Source organism: Crinia signifera, chromosome 2, assembly GCF_055691185.1.
Source record: "Crinia signifera chromosome 2, ASM5569118v1, whole genome shotgun sequence".
NCBI classification, from domain to species: Eukaryota; Metazoa; Chordata; class Amphibia; order Anura; family Myobatrachidae; genus Crinia; species Crinia signifera.
In genome coordinates this window covers 16,882,245-16,904,835 of record NC_139218.1, presented here as the reverse complement: position 1 = coordinate 16,904,835, position 22,591 = coordinate 16,882,245, and the positions used below count along the sequence as shown (strand labels likewise).

At 45.4% G+C, this 22,591-nt stretch overlaps 1 protein-coding gene across 1 annotated transcript in view; it reads left to right on the top strand.

Moving 5' to 3' along the window:
• Nucleotides 1-22,591, top strand: part of ABCG1 (ATP binding cassette subfamily G member 1) — a 71,501-nt gene that overhangs the window by 24,305 nt on the left and 24,605 nt on the right. The window contains exons 3-6 of the mRNA XM_083171645.1: nt 19,085-19,202; nt 19,977-20,109; nt 20,707-20,757; nt 22,176-22,321. Of these exons, the coding sequence (XP_083027771.1) occupies nt 19,085-19,202; nt 19,977-20,109; nt 20,707-20,757; nt 22,176-22,321 (448 nt within the window). The remainder of the gene's footprint in view (nt 1-19,084; nt 19,203-19,976; nt 20,110-20,706; nt 20,758-22,175; nt 22,322-22,591) is intronic.

Sequence of the window (22,591 nt, the reverse complement as noted above, 5' to 3'; positions counted from 1 at the left end):
TGTGCGGAGTGTCAGTAAGAACGTACTGTATGGTAATAATCGGATATGTGTCAGCATCAGAACAGGCCTGTGCGGAGTGTCAGTAAGAATGTATGGTAATAATCGGATATGTGTCAGCATCAGAGGAGGCCTGTGCGGAGTGTCAGTAATAATGTATGGTAATAATCGGATATGTGTCAGCATCAGAGCAGGCCTGTGCAGAGTGTCAGTAATAATGTATGGTAATAATCGGATATGTGTCAGCATCGGAGCAGGCCTGTGCGAAGTGTCAGTAAGAATGTATGGTAATAATCGGATATGTGCCAGCATCGGAGCAGTCCTGTGCGGAGTGTCAGTAAGAACGTACTGTATGGTAATAATCGGATATGTGTCAGCATCAGAGGAGGCCTGTGCAGAGTGTCAGTAATAATGTATGGTAATAATCGGATATGTGTCAGCATCGGAGCAGGCCTGTGCGAAGTGTCAGTAAGAATGTATGGTAATAATCGGATATGTGCCAGCATCGGAGCAGTCCTGTGCGGAGTGTCAGTAAGAACGTACTGTATGGTAATAATCGGATATGTGTCAGCATCAGAGGAGGCCTGTGCAGAGTGTCAGTAATAATGTATGGTAATAATCGGATATGTGTCAGCATCAGAGCAGGCCTGTGCAGAGTGTCAGTAATAATGTATGGTAATAATCGGATATGTGTCAGCATCGGAGCAGGCCTGTGCGAAGTGTCAGTAAGAATGTATGGTAATAATCGGATATGTGCCAGCATCGGAGCAGTCCTGTGCGGAGTGTCAGTAAGAACGTATGGTAATAATCGGATATGTGTCAGCATCAGAGGAGGCCTGTGCAGAGTGTCAGTAATAATGTATAATAATAATCGGATATGTGTCAGCATCGGAGCAGGCCTGTGCAGAGTGTCAGTAAGAACGTATGGTAATAATCGGATATGTGTCAGCATCAGAGGAGGCCTGTGCGGAGTTTCAGTAATAATGTATGGTAATAATCGGATATGTGTCAGCATCGGAGCAGGCCTGTGCGAAGTGTCAGTAAGAATGTATGGTAATAATCGGATATGTGTCAGCATCGGAGCAGGTCTGTGCGAAGTGTCAGTAAGAATGTATGGTAATAATTGGATATGTGTCAGCATCAGAGCAGGCCTGTGCAAAGTGTCAGTAAGAATGTATGGTAATAATCGGATATGTGTCAGCATCGGAGCAGGCCTGTGTGGAGTGTCAGTAAGAATGTATGGTAATAATCGGATATGTGTCAGCATCAGAGCAGGCCTGTGCGGAGTTTCAGTAACAATGTATGGTAATAATTGGATATGTGTCATCATCGGAGCAGGCCTGTGCGAAGTGTCAGTAAGAATGTATGGCAATAATCGGATATGTGTCAGCATCAGAGGAGGCCTGTGCGGAGTGTCAGTAATAATGTATGGTAATAATCGGATATGTGTCAGCATCAGAGCAGGCCTGTGCAGAGTGTCAGTAATAATGTATGGTAATAATCGGATATGTGTCAGCATCGGAGCAGGCCTGTGCGAAGTGTCAGTAAGAATGTATGGTAATAATCGGATATGTGCCAGCATCGGAGCAGTCCTGTGCGGAGTGTCAGTAAGAACGTACTGTATGGTAATAATCGGATATGTGTCAGCATCAGAGGAGGCCTGTGCAGAGTGTCAGTAATAATGTATGGTAATAATCGGATATGTGTCAGCATCGGAGCAGGCCTGTGCGAAGTGTCAGTAAGAATGTATGGTAATAATCGGATATGTGCCAGCATCGGAGCAGTCCTGTGCGGAGTGTCAGTAAGAACGTACTGTATGGTAATAATCGGATATGTGTCAGCATCAGAGGAGGCCTGTGCAGAGTGTCAGTAATAATGTATGGTAATAATCGGATATGTGTCAGCATCAGAGCAGGCCTGTGCAGAGTGTCAGTAATAATGTATGGTAATAATCGGATATGTGTCAGCATCGGAGCAGGCCTGTGCGAAGTGTCATTAAGAATGTATGGTAATAATCGGATATGTGCCAGCATCGGAGCAGTCCTGTGCGGAGTGTCAGTAAGAACGTACTGTATGGTAATAATCGGATATGTGTCAGCATCAGAGGAGGCCTGTGCAGAGTGTCAGTAATAATGTATGGTAATAATCGGATATGTGTCAGCATCGGAGCAGGCCTGTGCAGAGATTAGTGTCAGTAAGAACGTATGGTAATAATCGGATATGTGTCAGCATCAGAGGAGGCCTGTGCGGAGTTTCAGTAATAATGTATGGTAATAATCGGATATGTGTCAGCATCGGAGCAGGCCTGTGCGAAGTGTCAGTAAGAATGTATGGTAATAATCGGATATGTGTCAGCATCGGAGCAGGTCTGTGCGAAGTGTCAGTAAGAATGTATGGTAATAATTGGATATGTGTCAGCATCAGAGCAGGCCTGTGCAAAGTGTCAGTAAGAATGTATGGTAATAATCGGATATGTGTCAGCATCGGAGCAGGCCTGTGTGGAGTGTCAGTAAGAATGTATGGTAATAATCGGATATGTGTCAGCATCAGAGCAGGCCTGTGCGGAGTTTCAGTAACAATGTATGGTAATAATTGGATATGTGTCATCATCGGAGCAGGCCTGTGCGAAGTGTCAGTAAGAATGTATGGCAATAATCGGATATGTGCCAGCATCGGAGCAGGCCTGTGCAGAGTGTCAGTAATAATGTATGGTAATAATTGGATATGTGTCAGCATCGGAGCAGGCCTGTGCAGAGTGTCAGCAAGAATGTATGATAATAATCAGATATGTGTCAGCGTCGGAGCAGGCCTGTGTGGAGTGTCAGTAAGAATGTATGGTAATAATTGGATATGTGTGAGCATCGGAGCAGGCCTGTGCAGAGTGTCAGTAAGAATATATGGTAATAATTGGATATGTGTCAGCATCGGAGCAGGGCTGTGCAGAGTGTCAGTAAGAATGTATGGTAATTATCGGATATGTGTCAGCATCGGAGCAGGCCTGTGCAGAGTGTCAGTAAGAAATTGAATGTATGGTAATAATTGGATATGTGTCAGCATCGGAGCAGGCCTGTGCAGAGTGTCAGTAAGAATGCATGGTAATAATCAGATATGTGTCAGCATCGGAGCAGGCCTGTGCGGAGTGTCAGTAAGAACGTACTGTATGGTAATAATCGGATATGTCTCAGTGTCGGAGCAGGCCTGTGCGGAGATTAGTGTCAGTAAGAACGTATGGTAATAATTGGATGTGTCAGCATCAGAGCAGGCCTGTGCGGAGTGTCAGTAAGAATGTATGGTAATAATCGGATATGTGTCAGCATCGGAGCAGGCCTGTGCAGAGTGTCAGTAAGAAATTGAATGTATGGTAATAATTGGATATGTGTCAGCATCGGAGCAGGCCTGTGCAGAGTGTCAGTAAGAATGCATGGTAATAATCAGATATGTGTCAGCATCGGAGCAGGCCTGTGCGGAGTGTCAGTAAGAACGTACTGTATGGTAATAATCGGATATGTCTCAGTGTCGGAGCAGGCCTGTGCGGAGATTAGTGTCAGTAAGAATGTATGGTAATAATTGGATGTGTCAGCATCAGAGCAGGCCTGTGCGGAGTGTCAGTAAGAATGTATGGTAATAATCGGATATGTGTCAGCATCGGAGCAGGCCTGTGCAGAGTGTCAGTAAGAAATTGAATGTATGGTAATAATTGGATATGTGTCAGCATCGGAGCAGGCCTGTGCAGAGTGTCAGTAAGAATGCATGGTAATAATCAGATATGTGTCAGCATCGGAGCAGGCCTGTGCGGAGTGTCAGTAAGAATGTACTGTATGGTAATAATCGGATATGTCTCAGTGTCGGAGCAGGCCTGTGCGGAGATTAGTGTCAGTAAGAACGTATGGTAATAATTGGATGTGTCAGCATCAGAGCAGGCCTGTGCGGAGTGTCAGTAAGAATGTATGGTAATAATCGGATATGTGTCAGTGTCGGAGCAGGCCTGTGCAGAGTGTCAGTAAGAAATTGAATGTATGGTAATAATTGGATATGTGTCAGCATCGGAGCAGGCCTGTGCAGAGTGTCAGTAAGAATGTATGGTAATAATCGGATATGTGTCAGCATTAGAGCAGGCCTGTGCGGAGTGTCAGTAAGAATGTATGGTAATAATCGGATGTGTCAGCGTCGGAGCAGGCCTGTGCAGAGATTAGTGTCAGTAAGAACGTATGGTAATAATCGGATATGTGTCAGCGTCGGAGCAGGCCTGTGCGGAGATTAGTGTCAGTAAGAACGTATGGTAATAATCGGATATGTGTCAGCATCAGAGCAGGCCTGTGCGGAGTGTCAGTAAGAACGTATGGTAATAATCGGATATGTGTCAGCGTCGGAGCAGGCCTGTGGAGAGATTAGTGGTCTGCATTTACTCTTAAAGGCATTGATTCAATTAATATAGTAATATAGTAGCAGATTCTGGTGCTCTCTGTGGGGATTGTACTGTACACCATGAGTTTACTGTAACAATTAGCTGATCCTTCTGGGACTCCTTTACCTCTGAGGTAATTACTAAAATGCAGCAATAAACATCTCTATATACTATACCTGTTTAACACAAATAATACAATGCAACAATGGTTTCCAAACTCATTCCACAATTCAACTCGAAGCCTGGAGAGGAGGCAACGCAATGCACTTTGGGGGGCGGAGCCATACTGCCTCATCATAAAAGGCCCCACCCCCAGCACAGGGTTTGCTGGTTTGCGGTGACCTCAACTCGTTACTATAATCAGACGAATGTCACAAATATCCCCTCTACTTCCCCAGTGCTGTAACAGAAAGGGAATTGGTGCCCCCACCATAGTCAAAATAGGGCACTTGCCAAAAATGTAGGGGGGTTGCTTCATGGGGAAAGGGCATGTCCACATAATAGTACCATTAGCACTGTAATGCCCATTACACAATATGCCACACACTATAATGCCCCTTACACAAGATGCCGCACACATTAAGCCTGTATCACATTATGCCACACATTATGCTAACACCCCACATAATGCCACTATTAGTGCCCCCAAAAGTGCCACTTACATTTTGATCTGAGGCCCAGCCCAGCCTTCATTGCTGCAGCGGGGAAAGGAGGAGTGCGGAGCAGTTGCTACAATGGGGAGAGGGGGAGAGGAGGAAAGCACAGCGCAGAGGGCTCCTGCTCTGCTCTTGGTAAGTCCAGTGATAATTTGAAATTTGGCACTGGCTCATGAGCCAATCGGAATTCGCGGTCCGACAGCCAATCGCCAACTGCGGCTGCTGGTCCGCGAGCTCTGATAGGCTGGTGGCCTGAATGCCACATTTGTAATTTTTGTCATTGGAGAGCTGCGGAGGAGAGCGGAAATTAGCTGGGGATTGGCTGCTTATATATATATATATATATATATATATATGTTTCGTGTCCTTAACATACCTCCCAACTGTCACGATTACAGCGGGACAGTCCAGATTTTCGGGTCCTGTCCCGCATGCGCACAGCGTCTATTCTCGTATGAAAATGAAGTTGCGGTTAATTAGCATAAGCTGCGCCCTCATTTGCATACGCCCACCCCCTTTTCGGGCGCTATTTCCCCAACACAGAAGTTGGGAGGTATGCCTTAAAGTCTCAGAAACACTGCCATCTGCTTGCAGATAGTATTTCAGGCATTCACATCAGGCCCAGGTACTTTTCAGGGGGCGTGTCCTAATCACCAGAGGCGTGGCCATGCACCCCTGCAATAAAATAAAGAAAAAATAGTACTTTAGGCACCCCCCTGGCCTAACTGCAGCCCAGCTGAATTTGCAGATTCTGCTGCCAGGTAGTGGGGGCCCCTCCATTAGACCTGGGCCCAGGTAATTAGTACCCTCTCTCTCCCCTCTCTCGGCACCACTGGCCTGTGGGAATGGCAATACATATCACCCAGATTTAGCTGTAGAATAGAACGTGTCTTGTCTATGCTAATAAAATAGAAAACAATTATCACTTGAAGGACGGCGGAGAGATTACAGGAAGTGGCACCTTGTAAATGCAGCTTCAAGAACATCCGCTGTGTCTCACGCCGGCTCCAATGCGCAGACGACAATTTACATTCATTATTAAAAATGTTCGATCTATCTGCTGATTGTTCTAAATGAAAGGTTCTGTTTTGGTTCTCCGTTCTTCCTGCTTTGTTGCTGCTGGTTAAACAAAGGGAGAAGTCGTGTAGGCGTAGAGAATAACACACCACCGGCATTGTAAGGACACACATATATCCCTGGTTTTTAAGATGCATTTTTATTATTTTAAGCTAATCCGCGCAACAGTAACTTCAATTAGCCGGACTGCCCTGTCTTAATCGGGACAGTTGGGAAGTTTGCCGGAGAATACATATTAGGCAGAATTCAGAACTGATTGCAGGACAATTTTTTTTGAAAAATAGGCAAAACAATGCTGCACTGCAGGTGGGGCAGATGTAACATGTGCAGAGAGTGAGATTTGGGTGAGTTATTTTGTTTCCGTGCAGGGTAAATGCTGGACTCTTACACTGCAATTTAGATTTCAGTTTCACCACACCTCAAATCTAACTCTCTCTGCACCTGTTACATCATTGCCGAATTAAGCTACACTTGAATTTCTGCATTGGACGCCATCTAGTGACTACCAGCCCACACAACACTAGAATCCCCCCCCCCGTAGAGGTGAGGAGCAGTGTTAGCCTGTATTATACGTAGATATTATGAAAAAACTGATACCCCTTTCAGACATATGGCAAGATTTTTCACGTGCACGCGCACAATCCCGGGGCTAGGGTATGTCTGAAAGGCTCTACCCGGGATTTTAGTCCTCTAAAATCCTGGGTCCTGCGCACCTGCAATGAACCCGGGATTTTTAAAAACCCGGGTCTAAAATCCCGGGTAGTATGTCTGAAAGGGGGTATAAGAGCATCTAGTTTGATGCTTGCTGGACTTAAGGGCCTGCTGGCTGCCAAGATCTGCTGGAACTAGTAGTTCCATAGCTGCCAGAAAGCCACAGATTGTGGGACTACAAGTCTCAGCATACCCTGCCAGCCACAGGCAAGATCTGGAGAGGCAGGGTTGTTTAATCATGTCACACTTTGTCATAATGAAACCTTTTTATTCTCCTGACTGTACCGGCCTGGTAATGAATCGCAGGCTGACGGATAGGATTTTTTACTGCATTACTGCAGAAAAGCCTTTGAGTTTTGGCAGAGTCCCACCCAACATTAACCCATGCAGCACTAGCAGAACCCCCTTGCCATAGCTGGCACCTTGCAGTTGATTACACTTAGAGGGCAGGTTTGTTGCTAATATCTGGTGTTCATTGTATCATCTTCATAATCAAAATTCGGATGTGCCCTACATTGCAGCTAATCCCCAGAAGACAGAGAGATGGGCCAGCGAGCAGGTGCATTGCAGCGTAGGTGCCGTGCGCGAGCGAAATCTCTATCCGTTTACTCTCGGTCATTGTACTACAGTAACCTCAACTGGGGATGCTGACTGCGGAGAGGAGCTTTCTTACTGGCTGCTGCTGCCTTGTTACTAAGAGGGAAGAGGCAGATCACTGCACGGATTGTTACACGCTATATATACTGCATTGCTTGGCCTGATTATCTAGATAGATAGATAGATAGATAGATAGATAGATAGATAGATAGATAGAGATTTGCATTGTAGACTTATTGTTGGCACCTGTTTATCTGGAATCTCTGGAGAGGATATGGGTTATTCTGGTTCGCTCTTAGAGGCAAATTCCTTCTCAAATGGACAAAACCATGTGCACTGCAGGTGGGGCAGATATGTGCAGAGAGAGTTAGATTTGGGTGGGGTTTTACTTCAAAGTGAGATCTATATTGCAGTGTAAAAATAAAGCAATCAGTATTTTCCCTGCACAGAAACAAAATAACTCACCCAAATCTAATTCTATCTGCACATGTTACATCTGCCCAGTGGCGGATTCAGGGGGGGGGGGGCAAATTTTATTTTGTAGCTGAGGACCAGGGCTTTCCAATGAGCCCAGCCCCGTGTCTCTAGCCCCCGGGAACCGGAGATATCGCCTGGCAAAGCTGTAACGTTTTTTCCCCATAGGATAATATGGGACTCGTCAATTCTGACCCCCACCCGGTTCCGACGGCTGCCAGTTCCCCTTCTGGCATCACAGGAGCTTGTGGTTGATCTCATTCAATTCCAAATCGCTGGGCCTTCAATATGATTTTTTTATTTTTGAAATGTCATTTCATGGCTGTTCATGTTCTTTGAGGGCAGATTACTCTGGAACCAAACTTTCCAGTTTCACTGGACCAAAATCATTCAAAGCCCACTCAAAAGTTCTTCAATATGATACTTGTCTCATGTAAATGGGTCAGTTGGTTAAATGAGATAACTGGTTAAAGGGGGGGAGGGGTGGTTTTCTCTCCCCCTCACACCAGAAAATGCAGGGACTAAGCTGGTGTAAAGGGGGCCAACCTGGGAATGCCTTTTCTGGTGTGAAAGGGGAATTATTTCAAATAGCCGGGACCTGCAGTGCTCTGAATACAGCCAGGCTCTGCCACTGTCAGTGGCTATCACTTCTGCCTGGCGGCGGCTGTCCCCCATTTACCGTGAGCATGTATTCCCCCTTGGCAATGAGCATGTAATCCCATATGGCAACGAGCATGGAACCTCTGGCAATGAGCATGGAACCCTTGGCAATGAGCATGTAGATAAGCAGCACTTATGTAGCATAATTTTAAACCGACGGTGTCCCGCAGTGCGTGCAGTTGGGAGTCCCCACTGCTTGCCACTGTTCTGCCGAGCAGAGCAGCAGTCAATAGACGCTGTGCACAGTGTCCATTCCCAGAGACGCAGTGGCGAAAATGGGGGCTTGGCCTCATGGGTGCATTGCCTAGGCCACGCCCCCTGGTCACGCCACAAAATTTTGGCAGAGCACCTTATGCCATACTTGCCTACCTGACCCCCTCCATGAGGGAGAAAATGCTCTGTTCCTGGACCTCCCTGGTAATGTAAGATTGCCATCACCTGTGGGGAGCTGGGTAATTGATAAGAAAGGTGTCACCACAGGTGATGGCAATCCTACATTATCAGGGAAGTCCAGGAACAGAGCATTGTCTCCCTGAAGGAGAGGGTCAGGTAGGCAAGTATGCCTTATGCTCATGCAGGGGTCCCGACTTGTAAGTATGTTCGGAGGTATGGGTGATGTTGCCCACAGTAACCAATCAGATTCTGTCTATAATTTTCTTGGATGCAATGGGTATATAGGGTCTATATTGTATATAAATGCAACATTCCCAAATCTGGACCACCCCCGTTATATAGACTTCTACAACACCAGGAGATATTCATGCAGATTTTGCGGTTGTACTATTTTGGGCGGTTTGTTGTGTTCATTTTAACATAAAGATCATTGTGAAGAGCGCGCTGGGGATTATTCGCTTTTAGCACTTTTCGGGATGGCTGTGAATTGCGGCTGGTCTCCAATTATAAATAGCTTTAAATGCTACAAGACTGCCCTCAGGCTGCCGGTCTCTCCAGCTTACAGACGCTGATGTCATCGCTGCAGCGGACACAGTGATAGCACAACCGACGGATGGAGAGGACTCTGGGCGAGAGGCAACAACCTCCATTCCTCCTATATACTGTATAAATGAGAATATTGCATGTGTTATATACACGTCATCTCTGTGCTACAGTATGTGAGCAGCACACAGGAATTATACTTGTGCTGTTGCTATTATGTGCATCTATTTCTATTTATAGCAGGTGCTATTTACTAACAAAGTGCACAAGTCTAGAGCTACTAATGAGACAATACTGCAGCTGTCATTGTCATACGTACTTGGCAGCTGCCCCAATTTCCTGCAGCTGAATGTGGAGTATTCTCAGCAGATCCCTAAATGACCTGTGTAGATCTGACTGTGGTTTGTACTGACACATCATTTATCTCCTGATATACTCTGTGCTGCTGGGGACTCTTCTCCTCCCACTATATAACTCTCAATCTGTGGCTTCCTGCTACCTCCATTCCCCTCCTCACGTCATGTCAATGCCCCGTCACATCACATGCAGCCTCGTCCTCACTGACACATCACTCATCTCCTGATATACTCTGTGCTGCCCGGGGACCCTGCTCCTCCCACTATATAACTCTCAGTCTGTGGCTTCCTGCTGCCTCCATTCCCCTTATCACATCATGTCACTGCCCCTGTCACATGCAGCCCTGCCCTCACTGACACACCACTCATCTCCTGATATACTCTGTGCTGCTGGAGACCCTGCTCCTCCCGCTATATAACTCTCAGTCTGTGGCTTCCTGCTGCCTCCATTCCCCTCCTCACATCATGTCACTGCCCCTGTCACATGCAGCCCTGTCCTCACTGACACATCACTCATATCCTGATATACTCTGTGCTGCTGGGGGCCCTGCTCTTCCCGCTATATAACTCTCAGTCTGTGGCTTCCTGCTCCCTCCATTCCCCTCCTCACATCATGTCACTGCCCCTGTCACATGCAGCCCTGTCCTCACTGACACATCACTCATCTCCTGATATACTCTGTGCTGCTGGGGATCCTGCTCCTCCCAATATATAACTCTCAGTCTGTGGCTTCCTGCTACTCCATTCCCCTCCTCACATCATGTCACTGCCCCTGTCACATGCAGCCCTGTCCTCACTGACACATCACTCATCTTCTGATATACTCTGTGCTGCTGGGGACCCTGCTTCTCCCACTATATAACTCTCAGTCTGTGGCTTCCTGCTGCCTCCGTTCCCCTCCTCCAGTGGTTCCCAAACTGTGTGCCGTGGCTCCCTGGGGTGCCTCGGGACACATGCAGGGGTGCCGCAGCTTGGTGGTCCAGGACCAACTCAAATTATTAATGGTTAATTATTTAGGAGCAAAACCAGTGCTGGTGGCTGCCAATCATAGAATGGGTACAAACAGAAGCAAATCCTGCCGCTAAGAATCGCATATAAACCCAATCTAATTAAATTTTTTGGACCTAGGGGTGCCGTGAAAAAAATTCTGATTCTCTAGGGTGCCGTGAAACAAAAAAGATTGGGAACCTCTGCCCTCCTCACATCATGTCACTGCCCCTGTCACATGCAGCCATGTCCTCACTGACACATCACTCATATCCTGATATACTCTGTGCTGCTGGGGACCCTGCTCTTCCCGCTATATAACTCTCAGTCTGTGGCTTCCTGCTACTCCATTCCCCTCCTCACATCATGTCACTGCCCCTGTCACATGCAGCCCCCTGTCCTCACTGACACATCACTCATCTCCTGATATACTCTGTGCTGCTGGGGACCCTGCTTCTCCCACTATATAACTCTCAGTCTGTGGCTTCCTGCTGCCTCCATTCCCCTCCTCACATCATGTCACTGCCCCTGTCACATGCAGCCCTGTCCTCACTGACACATCACTCATCTCCTGATATACTCTGTGCTGCTGGGGATCCTGCTCCTCCCGCTATATAACTCTCAGTCTGTGGCTTCCTACTGCCTCTATTCCCCTCCTCACATCATGTCACTGCCCCTGTCACATGCAGCCCTGTCCTCACTGACACATCACTCATCTCCTGATATACTCTGTGCTGCTGGAGACCCTGCTCCTTCTAACATATATATATGTAACTTCTATTGACGTTATGATAATATAACAGGAGTGGACAGGCCGCTGCCTCCCATAAGATCAGGACACTAATCCCCTCCAGCCGTTACTGTGACGATGGGTGAGTTGGGGTAAAGCAGACAAAGGAGAGAGTGTTGGTGTTAGACAGATGGCTGTGTATTGCTGGGACACTGTCATAGATAAACACCGCGTAGCAGAGACATCAGTGTGCTATAAATCACTGTGCTCATCCTCAGCGCAGCTCCGATGTAAGAACGGGCTCACTGCTGTGTCAGCGACTTGTCTAACGTACAGCCAGGGCGCGCGATTAATATTTAGTATTGTTCCAGGGGTTCTTCTATTTTTATCTCTAACGACAACCAGCCTCCCTGCCATTAATCCTGGTCTCTCAGTAAATAAGAAGCGTCTGCAGCGGAAACAACTGAGCGCATGATACAATACATCGACGGACTGGTAGCTTCGGCCTTTCCTAAAGTACAGCTCCTATCATGCTCTCTCTGCCATCCACGATGGGGGAAGTAGTTTGGTAATAACTGTAGGATATTGCACCAAGTGCAAGCCCTGCCGTTTAAATGTCATAATGATGTCATGATGCCAGCAGCGCCTTGACCAGCGACTGTGTGACGTAACACGCACCCAAGGGTACCCAAAAAATGGCCGCCCCGCGACCATTTACATTCAGTATTTGGCCTTAGGTCGACACATGAAATATGTTGACATGGCTAAGATGGACAGGGTCAGAAAGTCGACACAAGCATTAGGTCGACAATGGGAAGTTTGACAGTCAAATGCCGACATGAGTTTTTCACGTTTTTTTTTCGAGCGAAAACCAAACCATTAAAACATTTTTTCTTTCCACCTGCGCCATTCTAGGGCTTCCACTAATCTGCTAAAGAACCAGGCTGGAAGCGGTCAACACTGACGCCATAGACGCTTGCGTTTTCACAAAAACACAAAGAAAACGCCATGTTTCCGGCTCCTTAACGTCATCTTTCCGGCAATCAAACTGCGAATTCTATGCGTACGCATATTTTTGGCGGAAATTGAACCCGTGCATGTGCAATGAGGACGCAGTCATTCGATAATGGCTTGATAATGACGCAGACATGGTTTCATGGCCTAGTGTTTTTGAATTGCCCATTTTTTTTTAGTTACATTTTTTTTTTTTTTTTTTAATTGAGCAAGTTTCCTGCAGTGAGCGATCCATGATTTCAGGAGTGAACGGGTTACGGCTGATGTGGTGCCAGCTGCTTTTGTAATACAGACGGAATAGACGTTGTCACCATCTGTTTTCATAAAACCAGAAGGACCAGTTTTGATCCCGTCAGGCCTGTCAGGGAGAGCTGGCAAAGGGGCTGACGCCGATTATACAGCAAGTAGGCCGAAGACGTGAAAGGAGCAGTTCAGCAGACGTTGTACTGTACGCTGCACATTCGGGGTCAGATTATAATGGGACGGACGGAGCTGCAGCTTCAGGGCTATACACAAAAACCTCCCAACGGGCCGATTTTCAGGACGGCCCAGTTATTGCGCACTGTTGCGCTATCCCACAGGCAGGCGGGGGATGGGAAGTTAGGGGGCACCCCTCTCACTTGCTGGTCATGCCCCACAGTGACAAAAACATTTGAGTGGATTGCGATCATGGTATGTCCCGTGAAGCAACAGCGCCACAACTTGAGGCCGGGCCCTGTTTTGACCACACGTGAGGAGTCCTGGGTCTATGATTCAGTTTGTTGGGAGGTACAGGCATGTTCAAACTGTGGCCCTCCAGCTGTTGTGAAACTACAAGTCCCGTCATGCCTTGCCATAGTTTTACCATTCCCTAATAGCAAAACTGTGGCAAGGCATGATGAGACTTGTAGTTTCACAACAGCTGGAGGGCCATAGTTTGGACATGCCTGGTTTAGACAGCGCTGGCCGCACCCACAGCATTGGTCACCCCCAAACCTTGCTAGCCACACCCACACTGCACTGGTCACACCTCCTCCTCTTCTCACAATAGGCCCTTGACCCTTAATTCAGCCCTGTGCATACCCAAAACAGCTGTGAAAACCCCTCATCACCATCACAGGTAATGATATAAAACCCAAAGGGATATTAGGGTTCCTGCGTATCTAATGGGCCCTAAAAGACGGATATTTTCATCCAATTTAACAAAAAGGATTTCATCTGCATCTCTCCCCACGGTTGCTGCGGTGCCCTTTAAACTGCTAATATCTAGATTGGGAACGCTGGTGACGCTCAGTTAAAGTAAGAAGTAATTGAGAGATTTATCAAATCTTGGAGAGAGATAAAGTGCCACCCATTCAGCTGACATCATATGACATCAGTGCCCACCCCCAATTCCGCAGATAGCGGGCATCTGAAAATAAGGGTGAGATTTAATAGGATGAGAGATTCAAAAAGTGAGAGATTTGGTAAGAAATCTCCAGTTTTTTTAAAGCGGCAATCATTTACACTGCAAAACCAGTTTGATTTTGCAGTGTAAATGATTGCTGCTTAAAAAAAACTAGAGATTTCTTCCCAAATCTCTCACTTTCTGAATATCTCATCCTATTAAATCTCACCCTAAGTATCTATCTATCTATCTATCTATCTATCTATCTATCTATCTATCTATCTATCTATCTATCCATTAACATAGGACCCTTTATGTATCATATATTAGGTTGGTATTTCTCAGATTTTAGGAAATATTAAAAAAAAGAAAGAAAATAAAGTTAAAAAAAAACCCCATCTCTCTGTACATATGAGACTTTCTGGTGGTGTTCAGCACATCTTTCACCCACGTAATGTTCTGTCTATATTCCTCCGGAGCTGGGATTAAATATTCAACATCTTGCTAATTGGAGCCGCTACCACTGACCCACTTTATCACGTTCCTCTATGTATCGCACAATTTTAAATAAAAAACTAAAACTGGAACTTGATGATTTCCACTTGAAATTCATTTCCCTGCACTTTGAAATAAGTTTCTTTCTTTTTGAATATTGGGATTGTAGAATGTGTAATAACTAGTATATGGGAACATTCTCCGTCCGTGTGATTCTGGGGATAATTCTCAGCTGCTTATTGGTGTGTCCACACAAACCCGGGGTAGGGACGGTCATCCATTACCGATCGATGGTGCCAATGATGGGTAACCTTGATAATGTGAAGCCATCTTTCACCCATGGGTGGTCAACCCTACTTTTCTAAATAGTAGGCTGTGGGCCAATACGAGCCCAGAGGTGGAGTGTCAGGGGAGGAGCTATGCACAGTGTCCCGGCAGCTTTGTTAAAAAAATACATTGTTGTTCCTGCATCATCGATGGTGGGAAACCATCTGGTTCTTCTCCCCCATCGATGGCAAAAGTATTCAACTAATGATTATGATTTGGAGACCAGCATTGGAATGGACGTTGTGTCCAGTATCGTTATAAAGTAAAATATTCCACGGAAAGCTGTGCAGGAAATACACGGCGCTCATTATAAGGGACTGTGACAGGATCAGAAGACGCCTCAGGCACTTTCTCGCCTGTTCTACCCACAATGCTTTGCCTCCCTCCTGGCACCTATAGCGTGTGTCCTAGGCATCGCTCTTGTGTTCTGTCTCTGAAATACAATAATTCTCTGAAATACAGTATGATATATATATGTATATTTGGAGCATATCTGTTTGCAGCGGGATAACCAGGGAGGTACAGTACATTAATAATATGTTTCGGAATTTTCCTGTTTTGTCACTGAAATCTTCTGGTTAATTGTTCTATAGTCCTATAATTTATAATTTATAGAGATGTACCTTCACCCCCCTGCACCCCCCTGCAACCTTCTGTAATAGTATTTGTGTGGGGTGGGAGGGGCAATGACGTGATTTGAGCTGAATTGCAGCATTTTAGGCTGCAATGATGTGATTTAATCTCAGGATCAGTTGCATTACCAGCTAGACATGACAGGTGGCAGTAGTGATGGCCATTGATAGTTTAACCATTGGCAACTGTACAGTTGGAGACAGAAATGTACACATGCTCTATAGCTGACTTGACACAGGGCCGGCTCTACCACTAGGCAGCTTTAGGCAGCTGCCTAGAGCGCCAGGTTCTAGGGGGCGCCACCAAGTCTGCCTATCAAAAAATCAATGATGTCTGTGAAGATCCTTGTTGTACTTAATGCAGGTGATGGCTGTGGAACTTCTAAGACCTCACCTCCATACTTTCTCTTGAGGCATACTTACGTTGCTGCCCTCCCTTCCTGTACTATGTCATGAGTGGCAAAGGGGAGGGGGCTGGGGGGCCTCCAGGGAAAGCAGGGGTCTTGCCCACCTTCCTGGGGGGCTGGGTGGACCACTCAAAATTTTTGCCATTTTAGAATGTTAGGCAAGTAGCAAATGGTTATTGGTGGCAGTATGGGGGGGGGGGGGGGGAGAGTGGGAGCGGCAGTGGGTTGAAGTTTTGCCTAGGGTGCTGAGAAACCTTACACCGGCCCTGACTTTACATAATTAATATCAGATGAGCCATCGTAAACCAGCATGTGATTCCTATTGCACAGGATACATTGGTGGTTGCCAATCATCAGTTTCCAATGTCCACCCCTAGATGGCCTCCGCTGCTAGTTCACATAAAAATGGTCCATTCGGTCTCCCTGAATTACACCAGACCTTGGCCCTTATTCTTGTTCACTCGCAAAGGCAAATTCCTTCTCAAATGGACAAAACCATGTGCACTGCAGGTGGGGCAGATGTTACTTGTGCAGAGAGAGTTAGATTTGGGTGGGGTTTTACTTCAAAGTGAGATCTATATTGCAGTGTAAAAATAAAGCAGTCAGTATTTACCCTGCACAGAAACAAAATGACTCACCCAAATCTAAATCTTTCTGCACATGTTAAATCTGCCCCCCTGCGGTGCACAATTGAGAAGGATTTTGCCTTTGCGAGTGAACCAGAATAAGGGCCTTTGTCCCTAGCAAAATGGTACTTTGCCTGTAAGTGGCATTTAATAATATAGACAGTTAATATTATAGGTTACCCTTTTTGTACTCATATAACCCATATAGTTCAATTCACTTACCAGCTCCTGTGGCCTGGCCTGGTGTACATTGCAATGTCTAACGGATAGGCAAAGAAATGACGGTGACCTACATTGCCCCCACTCAATCAATAACGGGCAAAGAACCATCGTACAGCCGAGTTATATGTGTGAATATTGATCCCATTAATTGCATAATGGAAAAAGAACAGTACTCAGAATAACGGCTTAATACTGGTGTGTGGCCACGGGCCGCATGGTGCTGTAATCCAGGCCGTGCTGGGGAATTAAACACTTTACGAAACGTATTTGAAATGCGTTATATTTCAGGGTTTTTTCAAAGAATATCAGGATCTCTTCGTCAGTTCATGCAGATTTCTTTGTTATATAATAATAATAATAATAATAATAATAATAAAAATAGCATTATCTTAGTTTTGGGAAAATGTTTAAATTATTATTAGAATTTGTTTTGGCCCATACCCTGTCTGTTATCATGTTGTAGTCAGTGAAGTTTAAGTAGGTAATTTGAGGAAAAACCTATGTTAGTAAATTACTGGGCAATCTAGGCCAGAGCCAGAGTAGTGTTCTGTTTTTTTTTTTTTTTTTTTTCAATTTATTTGAGTTCCTTTTTGTATTAAGTGGCAGAGACAGCATACTTCCACATGAAGGTAATGTGGAGGATCCGGCCCAGGTTTTAGAGCAACAGCAGCAGCAGCAGCAGCAGCAGCGAAACTGATGTGATCAGGGTTAGGCTGATTAAGCAGCACCTGTGCTTTCCTGATATAAGTGTTTCCAGGGCAGGAGGTCATTGCTCCTGATGGTGGAACAGATGCACAGGTGATAGGCCGGGTGTGGGATACGGTAGGGACCACTGGAGCATACTGAGGAGTTTGTACGATGCTGTGACATCTGTATCCTGCAATGCTGTAACTATACTTCATTTAGTTGGCAGCTTTGCGAGTCAATTAGAATGACCCCCCATACTTGTATAGGGGATACTGCTATTGTGGTATTATGTGTATAATGTGCACAATTACTCTGGGCATTATGTGTATAAGGGGCACTACTACTGTGGCATTACGTGTATATGGGACACTATTAATGTGGCGTTATGTCTATAAGGGGCACTATTAATGTGGCGTTATGTGTGTAAGGGGCACTATTACTGTGGCATTACATGTATATGGGACACTATTAATGTGGCATTATGTGTATAAGGGGCACTATTAATGTGGCGTTATGTGTATAAGGGGCACTATTACTGTTGCATTACATGTATATGGGACACTATTAATGTGGCATTATGTGTATAATGGGCACTATTAATGTGGCGTTATGTGTATAAGGGGCACTATTACTGTGGCATTACATGTATATGGGACACTATTAATGTGGCGTTATGTCTATAAGGGGCACTATTAATGTGGAGTTATGTGTATAAGGGGTACTATTACTGTGGCATTACATGTATATGGGACACTATTAATGTGGCATTATGTGTATAAGGGGCACTATTAATGTGGAGTTATGTGTATAAGGGGTACTATTACTGTGGCATTACATGTATATGGGACACTATTAATGTGGCATTATGTGTATAATGGGCACTATTAATGTGGCGTTATGTGTATAAGGGGCACTACTACTGTGGCATTACGTGTATATGGGACACTATTAATGTGGCGTTATGTCTATAAGGGGCACTATTAATGTGGCGTTATGTGTATAAGGGGCACTACTACTGTGGCATTACGTGTATATGGGACACTATTAATGTGGCATTATGTGTATAAGGGGCACTATTAATGTGGCGTTATGTGTATAAGGGGCACTATTACTGTGGCATTACATGTATATGGGACACTATTAATGTGGCATTATGTGTATAATGGGCACTATTAATGTGGCGTTATGTGTATAAGGGGCACTATTACTGTTGGCATTACGTACAAGCAGCACTACTACTGTTTTAGAAATGGTAGAATTTGGCCCCCCATATCTTCACACACTGATAGTAATGATCCGTAATGTACGGGTATTGGAGCCAGTATGAGATTTCCTACACGTTTCTGCAATGTTTCCAGTTCACCGCCCGTGCCGCTCAGAAGTAGCACGTCTGTACAATGCAATTTCAGTTTCCTGTGCCAATAATAGCTTTAATATTCAATACGAAACAGCGGGATCTGCCATTTAATTCCTCACATTCAAAATTTCACATTTCAGCATTCATGCCGCACTATCAACAAATACCAAATATAATATGTGCGGCAATCAGTGGTAGTCATCAAGAGTCATTTTTGGCCTATTATTGATAATACCACATGTGTTATTTATTTTTATCAGTAAAATTAGCCTATTCTTATGTTCTCTTCTGTAATTGAGTTCTAAATGCATATTTGCTGTTACTGTACTTCAGAACTAGATTTATCTACATTCATTTTTTTCCAGGATACAAAACTTTGCTGAAAGGAATCTCAGGCAATTTTGGCTGTGGGGAGCTTGTGGCGATAATGGGCCCTTCAGGGGCCGGGAAATCTACGCTTATGAACATCCTGGCCGGATATAGGTGAGCAATATGGACCAATTACAATAATTAGACACCAAAATCTGAACAGGATGCAGTCTAGAATAGGAAATCCCCAGGGGTTGGGTGCAAACTCCCGACATTCAGTATACTGGTATCCCGCTATCAAACTCCAGTCCCAACGGTTCCCGCTAAGTATTTAAATCCTATCCATAGTTGCCTACCATACAGGAAGCTCCAATTTCAGTCATAAATCTCCTGCAGCCCTGCATTGTACTTCCAATCTCCCGGAGTCTTCAGATTCTCCCACTAAGGAGTTTATTTGTAAGGACAGTGATTTCCTGTAATCACTGTGATTTGCTGTAGCTGCTCAGGAGTATCTGCTGACAACTCTCATTATCCCCTTGCGGGAACCTCAGAGAGACAGAAGCATATGATCACACAAGGTCTTCTTATCTGTGCTGGTGTGCACTCATCCATAGCATGCTGCTGCTGCTACTAGTGAGTGACAGGGTAAGAATTTGTACTAGTAATCTTTCTTTAGACAAACACCTTTCATTACTTAGAGTATCTGTTGTCCATAATAATATGGCTGATGCTATAATGGTTTGAGAACAGCACACCAAATACATATAAGTAGACATGACCCTTACGCCTCTTTTAATGGTAAACCCATTTTGATGGAGTTTTTTAATCTGAAATGTCCCAGATGCAACCGGTGGCACTTTATCTGCGGTGAAACTGCAAGTCCCAGCATTCACTGGCTAGCAATATAAGTTTCATTTTCTAACATGTGCACTATCATTTGTGTTCCAGAGAGACCGGCATGAAGGGGGAAATCTTCATCAATGGGCAACCCCGTGACCTCCGGACGTTCCGCAAAGTGTCCTGTTACATCATGCAAGATGATATGCTGTTGCCGCATCTCACCGTGCAGGAGGCCATGATGGTAAATGAGCTATATCTCTCTCCAGGGAGAGATAAAGTGGAAAAGTGGCCCAAAATAACCTACTCTCTTTAAGGTTTTATAAATCTCCTCACAGGGGGAACTACAAGCTATGCTTTATACTAATTTCCAAATAAACAGTTATGTACATTATCTCTGGTGTTTTAGAACACATAGAGTTAGGTGAAAACCAGAACAGTCTGGATTTTGGGACTCCGGACTGGGCCAGACCTGACCTGCTACTGTACCTGCAGTGACCTCGTCCACCGTGGCGGTCTCTGTGCTTGTCTCCCAGCACTAGTCACTGTAGGGAGCAGGTGCATGCGGTTTGGCGTTCCGGAGTCCGACCGGTTCCGGATCGAGCTGTTCCCACTCTCTCTGCCCAAGTTCAGCAACTGTGGGTCAGGAGGTGGCTGTAACATCTTCCTGCTGTGTATCCTACACTGGGACATGCGCAGGGAGTTCCACAGGTCGCTGCTGGAAACCGGTCCTGTGCTCTAGAGTCCGGACCGTACCGGGGTTTTCACCCAATCCCCAATAATACAGGATCCCTGCTTATTACTGTATAACTGAATTGATCGCATCTCTGATACATTGCAGGTTTCTGCCCATCTAAAGCTTCAAGAGAAAGATGAAGGGCGAAGGGAAATGGTGAGTGTCCTCTAGCTCCCCCTGCAGGCTGATAATAATATGTCATTACCATTATGTGTGCTGTCACTCTCCATAGAGTATAATTGCTGGCAAGGTTAGAGCGCCTTACGCAGTACAGTCACCTCATCTCCTGCGACTCCCCCTTCCTTCCTCTGCGCTCACTTGCCGCAATACCACCCCCATTTACATTGAACGCTACCAAAAATGTGCAGCATTGACTTTCTGGAAAGACAATGTTAGTCTACAGCTGGCCCAAACGCAGCAGAGACAGCCCAAACAGAAATGCTAAGGCTTACAAGGTCAGTGGCAAATGCAGGATTTCTAGAGGGGGGTTTCTAAATACAGTCCGCTATCCCCCACTCCGCAGAACATTGAAGCAAGCGCGGGATTCTGTGTGAGCGGTAGAAGAACCTAGTAATGACCTTGGACATTAATGTAAACATTGGTCATTTTATGCACTGGATACTGTATGGAATCCACTATTAATATTTAACACTATAGATGGTATATAGCATTGGTAGCCAACTCCAGTCCGCAAGAGCTACCAACAGATCACATTTTCCAGACAACCTAGCTGCTGCACAGGTGCACTCATTACTCACTGACACATTTTAAAAGAACCACAGGTGGAGCTAATTACTTCACTTGTGATTCTGTGTGGAGACCTGGAAAACGTGAAGTGTTGGGGGGTCCTGAGGACCGAAGTTGAGAACCGCTGATCTAGTGGGAATCTAATGGGATTTGGAACACTGTGAGATTGAATTGAAATTGAATAGCAAATCGAATGCACATTGAATGGAAAATAGTGAAAATCAAAAAAAACTTGAGAACAGGTCGAAGAGGCCAAATCGAATCGAAATGGAATCGAAAACAGAATCAAACCGCGTGTACCCGCTATAACTTATATACCGAAACCCTAGAGAAGGCATAGACTGTGGGTTCTTAGATTGTCGGCTACTGCAGAGTTTATAATAACCACTTTGCTGTTTATTGTAATAAACAGGAAGCGTTATATAAAGTATATTAATGGAACAGCAGACAGTGCCCGTTACACAGTACTTCCTAGGGCATAAATAGAACTTGTCTGGGGAAGTACTGTATAACGGGCACTGTCTGCTGTTCCACTAATATACTTTATAGAACGCTTCCTGTTTTATGACCTGTGGGGATTAAACGCCCGGTGAGAATTCGAAACAATATTTATACTTAACTATCTCAGTAATTATATGACGGCTCCTGCATTCAGCTGAGCCGTAATTGGCCACAACAGAGCAAAGTCACAACTGATGTTGCATCCGGTGAAAATTAATTAATTTTCCAACGTGTTCGTTAATTTGCTTTAATCCCTCAGTGGCCGGCGTTAGCTCACAGGGGTTAAGGCCTGGAGCTGTATCTGACGATCCTTATCCTCTTTTCAGGTGAAGGAGATACTGACAGCTCTGGGCCTGTTGCCGTGTGCCGATACCAGGACGGGATGTCTGTCTGGGGGTCAGAGGAAACGGCTGGCCATCGCTCTGGAATTAGTGAACAATCCCCCGGTGATGTTCTTTGATGAGCCCACCAGGTAGGTGGTCTGTACGTGTGCCTTGACCATGTACTAGTTGACATCACAGGGATGTCATGACATCACAAGGATCACATCATATGGGTGTCATGACATCACAGAAATCACATAACGCCCGATTTTCAAGAGCCTCCCATCCGATCCAGGAGAGAAGGCAAATGATACATATTGTTGGTTTGGTCTGTCTAATATTTAAGAAACAGCAGCAATTGTGATGCACCTTTTCCACTGACATCTTAATCCCGGGTTATTGCACGTGTACATACAGGC